The sequence below is a fragment of the Hyperolius riggenbachi genome, chromosome 2, assembly GCF_040937935.1.
Source record: "Hyperolius riggenbachi isolate aHypRig1 chromosome 2, aHypRig1.pri, whole genome shotgun sequence".
In the NCBI taxonomy this organism is placed as follows: Eukaryota; Metazoa; Chordata; class Amphibia; order Anura; family Hyperoliidae; genus Hyperolius; species Hyperolius riggenbachi.
This window is the reverse complement of record NC_090647.1, coordinates 126,424,227-126,436,837: the sequence shown is the minus strand read 5'-3', so window position 1 is coordinate 126,436,837 and position 12,611 is coordinate 126,424,227. Positions and strand designations below refer to the sequence as shown.

Below are 12,611 nucleotides of genomic sequence, written 5' to 3'. Positions count from 1 at the left end.
GAGGGTGAACTATCTGGAATAGATAGTCTACTGTTATGCACTGTTCATTGTTTAGTTGTTTCATGAGCTGATTGATCAAATGAACGTATCAAGTTATTCATCTAATTTTCTTCACTTGTTGTGCTCTATGCTTTACAGTTGCATCCTTTAAAAGGAACCTGAAGTGTGAGACCAATGGAAGACGACATATTTATTTCCTTTTAAACAGTGCTAGTTTCCTTGCAATAATGCTGATCTTTCTGGTCAGTAGGATCAAAATCACACACTTGAAACAAGCATGCAGCTAAACTCAGATTTGTCATAAACCTCTGATCTGCATGCTTGTTCAGGGTCTATGACCTAAAGTTGGAGGCAGAGGATCAGCAGGACAGCCAGGCAATCTGCATTATTTAAAAGGAAATAAACATGTCAGCCTCCATATCCCCCTTACCTTGGGTTCACTTTAAGCAAGTCTTTGGCGAATAATGAATGTTTATATGACAAGCACTCGGCCATCAATATGGGACAGTCTCTGTTATGTATTTTTTTTAACTAAAGAACGGTTTCAATAAACTTGAGGTTTAAAATAAAAAATAAAAAAAAAAATCCAAATTGCGTCCATAAGTTACAATTGTATTTATAACGATATCTGCTGCACCAATCAACCATTTTTTAATAATACAATCGATTAGGCCCACCAGCAAAAATATGATCGTTTACTGAAACTGTTCCGCTAATGGCCACCTAGTGTAAGTGCTGTGCTGCTGGAGTTAGAGTGATCATATGGAAATCTTGACTGGCTTGGACAATGTACAGTGAATAAGTCCACAAATATGTTAAACCTTTGAACTTTTTTTACTCATTTTTGTAGAAAGTTGTTTTGTTCAGTTGATATTATCCAAATTATCGTATATCCTATGATCTTGTGTATATCTTGAACGTCTCTCTCTTTCCTTCCCTGCAGGGAGCAAGGTCTATCCTATCTGTCGCTAAGGGCCTGTATCGGGCTGTGGACGGCCTTCCTCTGCATTGTTCTGGTTGCCACGGATGCCAGCTCTTTGGTTTGCTACATCACACGCTTCACAGAGGAAGCCTTTGCCTCACTCATCTGCATCATTTTTATCTATGAAGCCATAGAGAAGCTGATCCACTTGGGGGAAACCTATCCTGTCCATATGCACAGCCAGCTGGACGAGCTTACTCTATATTAGTAGGTGGTTCACCTTTCTCAACAAAATATACTGTATTGTTCATAGGCTTTCCATGATAATTAATCTAGTCAGTATTACATTCATGTTAGCTGTATTGTACATTTATGATAATTTATAAACGCAAGGCATTGTTCCAATTCGAAAGTTTGAAGCACACGGGAAGTGAGAGGGATATGGAAGCTTACATATTTATTTCCTTTTAAACAATGCACATTGCCTGGCTGTCCTTCTTATTTTTAGCAATAGACCCTGAACAAGCATGCAGATCAGATGTTTAACTGAAGTTTGACTGAATTTGCCACATGCTTGTTTCAGGTGTTTGATTCAGACTAGAAGGTCAAAGGAGAGATCCGCACACAGACTTCATCAAGAACAGTGTCTCGTTTATTGTCCCATCACACACATAGAATAATCTGACCGTACACCAACGATCGTTTCGTGGCCAACTTGGTCCCCTTTGTCAAGGCTAGGATAGACATACACGATCAGATTGCTATAAGTTTGTGATGGAACAATAAACTGTATACTGTTCCTGATCAAGTCTGTGTGCGGATTTCTCCTTTCACCTTGTGGATTACAATTGCCTTTGGATCCTGCAACAGCATCCGCTGGACAAAGGTGTGCAATTCTTTTTTTTTTTTTTTTTTTCTTCTTTTTTTTTTTTTTTCTTGTATTGATTCAGACCAGGGCTGTGAAGTCGGAGAAATTTTTGGGTACCTGGGCCCATATGCAAATTAACTTTCTCTCCGGAGTTCTCGCCTGAGAGATAATTTTCATATTCTCTTTGAAATAACTTCAAGTATTTTACAATTGAAAAGGTACCCAAAAGTTGGTAAAAAAAAATGGTATCAAAATAATTTTGTATTTTTTTTTTTGTTGTGTTGCTTGCTGGTGATTTAAAAAGCATTTTATGACAAGGTGTCAAATTTTCACCTGGGATGAAAACTCAGGAGAAAAGGGGAATTGTATATAGGCCCTGGAGTCAGTCGGTGGTTTTTATAAACTGAGGAGTTGGGGTTGGAGTCGGATGATTTTTGTACCAACTCCACAGCCCTGATTTAGACACTACTGATGCATGAAAGATCAGCAGTACTACTAGGCAACTAGTATTGTTTAAAAGAAAATTAATATGGCACTCTCCAATATCACTCTCACTTCTTTTAGAAACTGAAAGGTTTCAGAATGTGAATAACAGAGCAGAGGGGACTAGAACTCTGGCCTAGTAAAGAATTCTCTGCCGTCTCTGCACGTTTTTGGCTCTGAAAGTTGGCAGCCAAATAGATTTCTCTTGTAAGTACACATAGACTGGCTTTTTTGGGAACAACTAACACATTATGCAGAATGCTTTCATATCTCAGACATTAGGTGAACCAGTAGAATGTGCTTTAGACTTTTTATCCAGACCAAAAATATTTATTATTATTATTACCGCTTTATATAGCACCATCAGAAATCATAAGCCCTGGGTAGCAAAGTATATGGAAATAGGCAGTGGGGAGAGGTGGGCAGCATGAGCATTTTGCTATGGGGACCAATGGCTGGAAGCTACACATGCTGATTATCATGGACCCAAGAGCTTGGATGATATAAATGGTAGAGTCTGTTTTTTTTTTTTTACAGGTTGCGTTAAAAATAGGCCTAGCTAATACAGTATTATACCTCACACCATATCCATACGTGCATGGTTGCGGGGGGTGAGTAGGAGCAGAGAGTAGGAGCAATGTGTCAGCCAGATGCCGCCTAGCTGTGATCCAGAAACCTGGGCCTCAATGAATTGCAGGCAGCTGCCGATGATGCACGATTAGAACAATAGCGCATTCTGCAGGCATATTTGGAAAAATGCTTAATTGAGCACTTTACTGGGCAGTGGAGAGGTGGCAGAGCCTTAGGAGGACTTGGGAACCCAGCCTTTGAGCCCAGCAGAGACCAACAATTGCTTTACAAGTTGCTCTCCGGCAATTTGTGTTGGTTAGGCGAGACTGCCAGTTGGTTCAGGAAAATATAAATTTATATCATTTTTTTTTTTTTTAAGAAAAACTACATTTGCTTCATCAGGTATTCTAGAAGCATTCCTCGCTTCTTACAGAGAAGTTTCTTCTTTGTGAAGGATACAAGTAGGCATTTAAAATAATTGATAATTTACTTATAACTACACAGCTGTCTACTTCACTGATTTCCATGGAAGAAATTGCATACTGTATGTAACCGAGATAAAAATGTAGACCGCTAAAAGGTGACCAGTTAAAGCTGTCTTAATATTTATTTTTTATTTTGACCTCTTGACATACTGTGACCTCGGTAAATGAGAACCTTTACGGTAATATGTTAGTTTGCGCATCAGAGAGTTGTTCTAGTTCTGCACTGGTCCTGTCTTGGTGGTGTCCAGGATTTGTCTTTGTGATGTTGTCATTCTGTCCTCTTTGCAGCTGTAAATGTGCTGCTCCAGAGGAACCGTCCAACAAAACCTTGCTGTACTGGAGGGAAAACAACATAACCTTTTCTGGAAATGACTGGGCCAACCTCACTGTTAGCGTAAGTACATGAGAACTACCGTATGTGTATGCAATTCCCATACGTGATTCTGTGAGTTTGATGTGTTAAACTCATCTGGTGTGTGTATGTTTTAATAGATCATGACTTTGCAGACACAATTCATATAAGCACAATTTACCTTGTTTGTAAAAACAAATAATACTTACGCCAGGTGAGTTTAACACAACAAACTCATTTATATCCGTCGGCGTTATTGGTTGTATTCAGCTTTAAGTTAAAATAGCAATGCTGCAGTTAGCCACTAGAGGCTACTGTTTTATTAACAATGTACTGTGAGAATTCAGCTGCTAAATAATGAATAGTTGCCACCCTGGCCCAAGAGACTAGATGAAGCCTACAGTTGCAATGCTTTGTCATCTACTTGTGTCTGCCACAGCTGTAGAAGAGCAAACCGCTCTTAATTCCAGCTGCATTTAGAGATCCAGGATGAACAGTTCATTGCAATGCAATTAAAAATGTACCAAAAAGTAAGTACAGTTAAAATTATTCTCTGTATATTCTTGCTTGCTGGTGGCATAGAAGGCAATGCACAAAAAAGTGGTAAAATTGCCATGCACAATATGACCAATGTTAGCAATATTACCCTTACTACCAGCGATGTGTACTGCAAGTTACGCTATAAGCGTGGTACTCCAATAGTGTGACCATTGCTAAGGTAATGTGCACTACCACAGGTAACACTCATTAGGAACATGCATTGCAATAGCAAGGGTCGCGCTAGCTGAGTACCATGGTGTAAAAAAAAAAATAACATCGTAGAAAACTCACTAGAAAAAGTGAATTGAATAAGGGCCCAAGTGGTACGGCTGTACTTACTAGAAAGGTCTGTGACAGATTCTGCATAATCAGGAAGGATCAGAGCACGGCTTCCTCTGTATATTCCAAGATAAAGAGGTGAGTAGTTAATGTGTTTGACATGCAGTTGCCCATTATGCAGTAATGTCTTCTTCTGTTTTAGGAATGCAGGAAGATGCATGGAGAGTTTGTGGGACCAGCCTGTGGTCATCATGGGCCCTATACTCCGGATGTTCTCTTCTGGTCCTGCATCCTCTTCTTTACCACATTTGCATTGTCTGGTACTCTGAAGACATTTAAAACAAGCCGGTATTTCCCTACCAAGGCAAGTGACTGGAACACAGCAGCTTATCATCTACATGTATAATAGATAACGTTCAGCTCATCCACAGACGTCTTAAGCTCCTCAGGAAATTAGAAGTCCTCTTTGTTCCCTGGACCACAGCTCTCTCCCATAAGAAGCAGCAGTAAAGAGTCTTAAGTAGCAGACCTGCTCTGCCACTTCCCCTGGCCCCTACGCTGCACCCCAGGAATCTCCGCACTGCAACCTCTCCTCCTGTATCATCATGGCCACACCCTGCCATTCACCCACATTAGAAAGGATGATTAGCGACTGTGAGCCCAACACCCTAGCTCAGAAGACAAGACAAATAACATTTTTATTGCACTTTTCTATATTGCAGCCACTAGGCTCAGTAGGCAGTAGTAAGTAGTAGTAGGCAGTACTCATTACTGAATAGGTGCTGGCTTACTGCACAGGAGGAGCCAAGATTTGAAGCCAGGTCTCCTGTATCAGAGGCAGAGCCCTTAACCATTACACTATCCAGCCCTCCTCCAGAAGGAGAATGCACAGTGGGAGCCCCAGCTTGATATCAGAAACTTCATTGGGCTTTTGGGGAGATGAAGACCTAAAGAATATGACCAGCTATATATAATTCCTTTTAGGTTTGTAGATGGGTCTCCTTCATGTAGAGTCTCCAAATGTTTAGGCCTTTAACTTTCCTCTGAAGCTTCTAAAAGCTTTCTAGTATTATAAATATTGCAAGGCGGATAAAGGTGTGTTAGCAGGAAACAAAGTTCTCTGCCTCCTCCTGCCCAAGCTATTTCAGCAGGCACCATTTTCTGCTATATGTGCTCTCAGGAGGACGATCAGAGGCTGCTTATAGGTTTGTGATGCTGTCATTTGGAGATGGATTTAGGAAATGACAGATTCTACTGGTAAATGTTTCCTTTTCAGAATACACTTTATAACTCGGCAAAACTTTAGTTGCCTACCTTGATCCTAATTAATTTGAAGCAAATCTGTCCTCTGCGAAGAGTTTTATCCATTTCATAGAGCCTAAGCGTGCAAATTTGACAAGGCAAACATACTGTACCACAGACCACTTATTCATATTTAGAACCATATTTCCAAACTTTATAGTGATAAACAAATCTGGCCTAAGTTCGGTAACATTTGGATGGGATTAAGCCCTCTCCTTAAAAATGTTTCTTTTTATTGGATCTGTCAGAAAGCTGAATTAAAAGATTCTGTAAATCTAAGGCTATAGATGGCCTGCAGTTAGTTTTCAATAGTAGTACTCTGATTGCTGTGCCTTTAATAGAGGACTTTTAGTTTCTGCTTGTTCGACTATACGAAACCTTAATGATTGGCCTGTTGAGGGCCCACACCTCCATAGGGGCAAACCGGGCAATTGCAGAGCAGGCTTTATGGGCCCACAGGTCTACCCAGCTAAGGGGAGTCAAAATACTTGTGGGCAGATCTAAGTTGATGGTTATCCCTCGAGCCTTTATGTGTGACAGAGTGTATGCAGCGGAGTGTTCTCAATTGTCCAACTGACACGCTATCTTCTTCTTCTTCCTTCAGAGTCCTCCCGAGCTCAATCTCCACAGCATATCTGCCCCCATTACCTGCTTGCATGTTGCGCAGGTACATACATGCCTGCTCCATCCACAGTTTATTTACAATGTAAGTACTGCGAATGGAGCAGATGAAAAGCAGGTAAAAAAACACAGTGCCGCCATAGGCGGCAATGTTAAAAGCCACGATTAGTGGCTATAAGCAGTAATTTGAGTTCCCAGAGGCGCCAGCGTTTTATAGCCACTATTTACTGTTCACAGCCACTTATAGCCACTATTTAGCCGTCTGTAGCCGCTATTTACTGTCACAAGGTCTTTAGTGCTAGAAGAGTGTGTGTGTGTGTGTGGGGGGGGGTCCTTAGGCATTACATTTAAGCACCAGGGGAAGGTATACAGTACTGGGGGGGGGGGACACAAAGACAACGGGTGCCCAAATGATGCAGTATGTCTCAATAAATAGGTGTTAAAAAAAAAAAACTTCTGAAAAAGGGGTACTCACAAAGGTGGGTTGCACACGGGGCAACCGACCGCTTCAAGCAAGTGGAGTGTTTAAACCTGACTCCACTCACTCAGGTATACCAGCAGTCCTAGGTCTGGTCGCTCTCTTAGCAAAAAGATCCTGCGTACCTTGATTACCACAGGTGGTGGGATCCCACCTTGGTTCAGGTGCGTAAGGTTCCCTACCCAGGCAAGTGGGGGGGGGGGGGGGGGGGGTATGGCACAGAAGTGGTAAAGAGGCGCCCAATTTCTATAAAATACTCTAAAATCAATAAAATCACAAAAATGAGGTGACTTACCTCACAGACGACAACTCGCTTTGATAAGGAAGTTTAATTGGAGATTTAGCACAGGCAACGCGTTTCGTGGGACCAAGCCCACTTCCTCAGGCCAAATAAAGTGCCGTCTAACTACTGCATTTGGGGCGCAGTTTAGGTACCACCAGGTCTTTGGGTTAGGCATTAGTAGAGGTAGGGTTCTGTTTGAGAGTAGGGTTAGGTCAGTTATAAATTGGTTTAGATAACAGATATTTTATTATCATAATTCAGTAGTAGAATATTGATATTCACCTAGTGGCTATCTCCAGCACCCTTTTTACCGGTTGCCTTTTTTACATTTATGCGGAGCAGGAAAGTAGATACAGTTTTCGTTCGATTTCAGTTTAAAAATCGCGGCTGCCATCTTGTCTACGTTATACCTTCCAGGTCACCCCTGTCTTCTCTGTTAGAGAAGTGCATCACTGAATGAAGCAGGAAGAGGAAGTGACACACATGGCCATTGCAAGAGGCTCCTCCAGAGGGGTCATAGCACGACTTTGTTGGAAGTTGTCTGGCTTAAAGGCATGCCCATGAGAGGTGCTCGGAGTCCCTTTAACATGAATACTCCCTGCATAGCTACTACTCTTCCCAGATTCATAGTTCCAGCCATTGAAGACAGATATAACTACAGGGAGTGAGTTTAGCCAGGTGGTAATTGCTTTGCAGTGCTTTGCGTAGGTTCTCAGTTAAATTTCTGCATTGTATTTTTGATATAGTATATGCAGTTTCTGCGTCACTAAAAAATTGCATATTTTATTTTGTTTCCATCTAGGTCCGCTCCATGATCAGTGACTTTGCTGTATTTCTCACAATTCTGACAATGGTAGTCTTGGACTATTTAATCGGTGTGCCCTCACCAAAGCTACAAGTCCCTAATGAATTTAAGGTAATTTTTTTGTTTTTTACAGTGTCCCTAAAAAAAATAAAAAAATAAGGGTTCTTCTCAAACAATAAAATAGTGCTTGTTTATTTGATATTTTATAAGGATCAAGTTTGCTGATCACTGAAGCATTTTACTAACCATTAAAGCATAATTGGAGCATTTTGTGTAGACCACACAGCATTCTCTGCTGAAGGTCTGACCATTCTGTTAGATTGCTATGAAACCTGTTGCAAAGTTAGGCAGATCATAAAGTTCATTATCTGGCCCAAAAAGAGGAATCCAGTGAATCTATACTCTCACTATAAAATGCCACCTTTCTTTGTGTGAAGCTTAGAGTCCCCAGATCAGAGTGTTTGTCAGTGGTGTCTGAGTATAGTGCAGGTCTCTGTATGTTCTCATTTGCCTTCCTGGACTTCCTCTTCTGTTTATGCTGTATTTCTAAGCTTGTAATCTTTCCTTTCCAAGCAGCATTTGAAATGTGTCAGCTTCTATGTGTGTTTTATTATCAATGTTGGTTTCCTCTGCGTGTTATAATGCATTGCATACCGTATTTTTCGGACTACAAGACGCACCCAGGTTTAGAGGGCAAAAACCAGGGGAAGAAAAAAATACTAAACCTAGGTGCATCCACTGTCCAGGAGTGTCTTATAGACCTTCCCCCCCCAAGATGTCTCTAAGTTACACTGCCCAGCTACAATAAAACTTGCTGTTCCCACCAACTATACTACACTACACTTAACTAACCCCTAATGCCCCCCTCCAGCTACACTGCACTAAACTACACAAATGCCTGCTCCCTCCCCGCTACACTGCACTACTTTACTCAAACCACTGCCTCTCCCCACCCTAGCTACACTAACAACTACAAATACATTGAGGAAATTACCAGCAGCTTCTTCTTCATTAAGTAGCCAGGTCTGTTGTGGGTGTCCAGGCTGTAATTAATGCAAATGACATCCGCACTGGGAGGCAGCAGCAGTAACGTGATGCAAAGTGTCTCTGATGTTCAAACAGCAGCCGCTTAATGAATGGATACTCGTCCTGGCTGGGATCCTGTTTGCGGCGGTGAGGCAGCTGATTCAGCGCAATCCTATTTGTTTTCAAAGCGGCATAACAGCAGCCGCTGTAATGACAGCGAATGCTGTTCCTGGATCCTTGCAGCGCAGAAGCGTGATCGCGCTGAGAAGTATGGTAATAAATCTTCAGCCGCTATAGCGGCAGAGTCCTCAGAGGCTTCCATACTTCATTGTTTACTGGCGTGCTCTCATGATGAGATGTTCAAACAACAGCCGATGATCATCGGCTGCTGTTTGAACATCAGAGACACTTTGCATCACGTTACTGCTGCTGCCTCCCAGCGCGGATGTCATTTGCATTAATTACAGCACAGGATACAAGCGCCGGATTGGTAAGGGAAGGCACATGCGGACTATAAGACGCCCCCATTTTTTCTCCCTACTTTTGGGGGAGAAAAAGTGCGTCTTATAGTCTGAAAAATACGGTAATTCCCATGTGCTGCTTTGTATGTTTCCCAGTCCTGTCCAATGTAGGCATTGCAATGAAAGTGCTTGTATATACAGTACAGTCTAGACTAGAGTACACATGAAAATACACTTAAACACATGCATGTTTTGCAATGAGCATAGTGTGAATGGACCCCAAGACTAATCAAAACTTTGTGCATTGCTGATTGATGCACATTTATTATCATATGCATACTGCAGACATAAAAATGACTCAACTAGGGCATGAAACTGTACTAGTGACACTTCTGCTTGTATGGCGTTGTGTATTAATATCTGTCTTTTTTTCATTAAAGCCAACTAGAGATGACAGAGGTTGGTTTGTGAATCCCATTGGGCCAAATCCTTGGTGGACAGTTTTTCCCACAGTCATCCCTGCCCTCCTGTGCACCATTCTCATATTTATGGACCAACAGATTACAGCTGTCATTATCAACAGAAAGGAGCATAAACTCAAGGTAAGGCAACCGTATAAAAATGTGTAGGTGAAAAGATGTAGTATAGTGTTTATTAGAATGTATTCTATTTCTGACCATCCACTACATTACACAAATAAGTACAACAAGAGATCATTTAATTTATTTATGCCGGTAATGTTTATTTACACAGCAAAATATTAACTAAATCGGGATGCCTCTTAAGCATAAAATAAAGTCAGGGTACTGTAGTGGCTGTATTCAGTCTTTGCATAACAAGAGTAGTGAAATATTACTTACAAATATGGTTTGCCATAAGGCAACCACCGTAACGAGCATGTGTAGAATACCATCTCCATGCGGATCTGTCAGCAGCTCTTCTACGATGTCCACTCTCCATAAAAAAACAAAAACCATCTGGCTAGAAATCAGGGGGGGGGGGGGCTGACTAGGGAAAGACTAGGAGGATGGGAGGATAGGCGTTCCAAGTCCTTGACCTGAGGAAGGTGGTAAGACCCATGAAATGCGTAGTTATTATAGTGTCCAATAAATGTATTGAAAGCTCATTCCTCATTCGAAGTAAGATTGTTTTTTTAAAACCTTTTACATACTTTGGGCACCTCCTCCCATCTTTCCTGTCAGGATAGAGAATAGTCTATAGCCATCTTACCCATTTTCTCCTTCAGTCTCAGTGCTTGCAGTTCCTGCCAAAGCCCTGTGTTTTCAGTTTGGAGAAGGTGGCTGTATCCCTTATTTCTGGCAACCACCAGTCACTGTAATGGAAAGGGTGGTCATTTATGGAAATAGAAATTGCAGTATAAGCATTGTAAGAGACAGACTCTGAGGGAGTTACCAGGATGGATACTGCTATGAGTATCTATAATTCTCCCATTTGAAAGATATTTTCATTTAGCCTAAATTGTTTCCTTATTTTTAATAGTGCGCTAGAATAAGGCTCAGCTTTACGTGGATAGTCTTTAAAAATAATCTGAAGGGAAAAGAAACTTCTGACATAATTAATTGAATGTGTAGTATGCATGATAAATAAAACATTAATGATATAGAAAAGCATTTCCCGGTGATAACGTTACGATTCACATTCACTGGAATGAGAATCGCTTAACGCGATCACTGAAAAATCACAGGATAGCACAATGCAAAATCCCAATAGCTAGGCAGTTGTGTTTGGGATTTTGTGTTCCTGAGTGTGGACGGGGCCTGAAGCTATGAAGAAAGCTGAAAGGTGTAGGCTAACTGTTGGAACCAGTCGAGAACTTTGCCAACTTACATTTTTATAGAATTCAATGAGAGGTCTTATGTTTTAAATTAAAGCTATATTTATTAAGCAAGTCCTTGGACTTAACGTTGCTTCTTTTGACAGAAAGGATGTGGCTACCATCTGGACCTGCTGATGGTAGGGCTGATGCTGGGTATTTGTTCTATCATGGGACTTCCATGGTTTGTTGCTGCTACAGTCCTGTCCATTACTCATGTAAATAGTCTTAAACTGGAGTCAGAGTGTTCAGCACCTGGAGAGCAGCCCAAGTTCCTCGGCATCAGGGAGCAAAGAGTGACTGGGTTGATGATCTTTGTACTTATGGGATGTTCAGTCTTCATGACTACAGTGCTAAAGGTGAGAAACTCTATCCTCCAAGCAACAGAACTGTTTGTTTTCAGTTGTTAAGAGGGTACTTTGCTTTACTATGGTGTGTTGTGCTATGGGATGGAATTTATGAAGAGTTTGAGTCGCACTGTTCATATTTTGCCAGAAGGGAATGCAGTGTGAATTGTGCAACCAGGTAAGACCTAGCATGTGAAGTGATGGATAAAAGGGATCAATAATAATAACGCTCAGAGCAGTGCGAAGCTGCACCCTGTCAATAATAGTGAGAAATCATGCACACACTGATCCCCAGTTTTCCATGCTAGAGGAGACACCAGATAGGGTTAGGCTGCCTCTAATGGCCTAAGAACCTACAGATAGATTAATTGGTGCTCATTAATTAATGGTGACATTTTTAGTGAACAATCATATTTTCAATACAATCATCCAGATCAAAAGAAAAGATTGTATTTAATCGATCTACAAGACTAAATAAACCATTGTGTAATCAAATCAATACTAGATCATATGTATGGTAAGAAAAACCACTACACCAATCAACCATTAAGGAAACTATCAATAATACAATTGTTCAGGATTGATTGGATCCTCCAGCTTCTCTGTTTTTATGCAATACAATCTAAAAAAATCTGATCAAAAATACGATCTTTCACTAAACATTGTACTGTTAATGGGTAGATTGTGAGCTACTGTGAGCGACAGTTAAGTGACATGCCTATATACACAATGTAAAGTGCTGTAGAAGATGTGCTATATAAATACACAATAGTAATAACAAATATGTCCACCGCCAATGGAAATGAGCAAAACTATTCTCACAACTCAATTGTTTGACATGGCTAGTGTTTTCATCCTCCAGGGATAATAGCCAATCATTGAATAGTATCCAATCCTTGCATAGCTCTTCACAGCCCCCCATAAAGCATGGCTTTGAACATGTTGTAATTGAGAG

At 41.0% G+C, this 12,611-nt stretch overlaps 1 protein-coding gene across 2 annotated transcripts in view; it reads left to right on the top strand.

The window, feature by feature from the left end:
- The window catches only part of LOC137545771 (electroneutral sodium bicarbonate exchanger 1), a 252,382-nt gene that overhangs the window by 203,698 nt on the left and 36,073 nt on the right, over nucleotides 1–12,611 (top strand). For both annotated transcript variants that reach the window (XM_068267368.1, XM_068267369.1), the window contains 6 exons: nucleotides 944–1,189; nucleotides 3,617–3,722; nucleotides 4,702–4,863; nucleotides 7,986–8,099; nucleotides 9,916–10,077; nucleotides 11,417–11,668. In XM_068267368.1, the coding sequence (XP_068123469.1) occupies nucleotides 944–1,189; nucleotides 3,617–3,722; nucleotides 4,702–4,863; nucleotides 7,986–8,099; nucleotides 9,916–10,077; nucleotides 11,417–11,668 (1,042 nt within the window). The remainder of the gene's footprint in view (nucleotides 1–943; nucleotides 1,190–3,616; nucleotides 3,723–4,701; nucleotides 4,864–7,985; nucleotides 8,100–9,915; nucleotides 10,078–11,416; nucleotides 11,669–12,611) is intronic.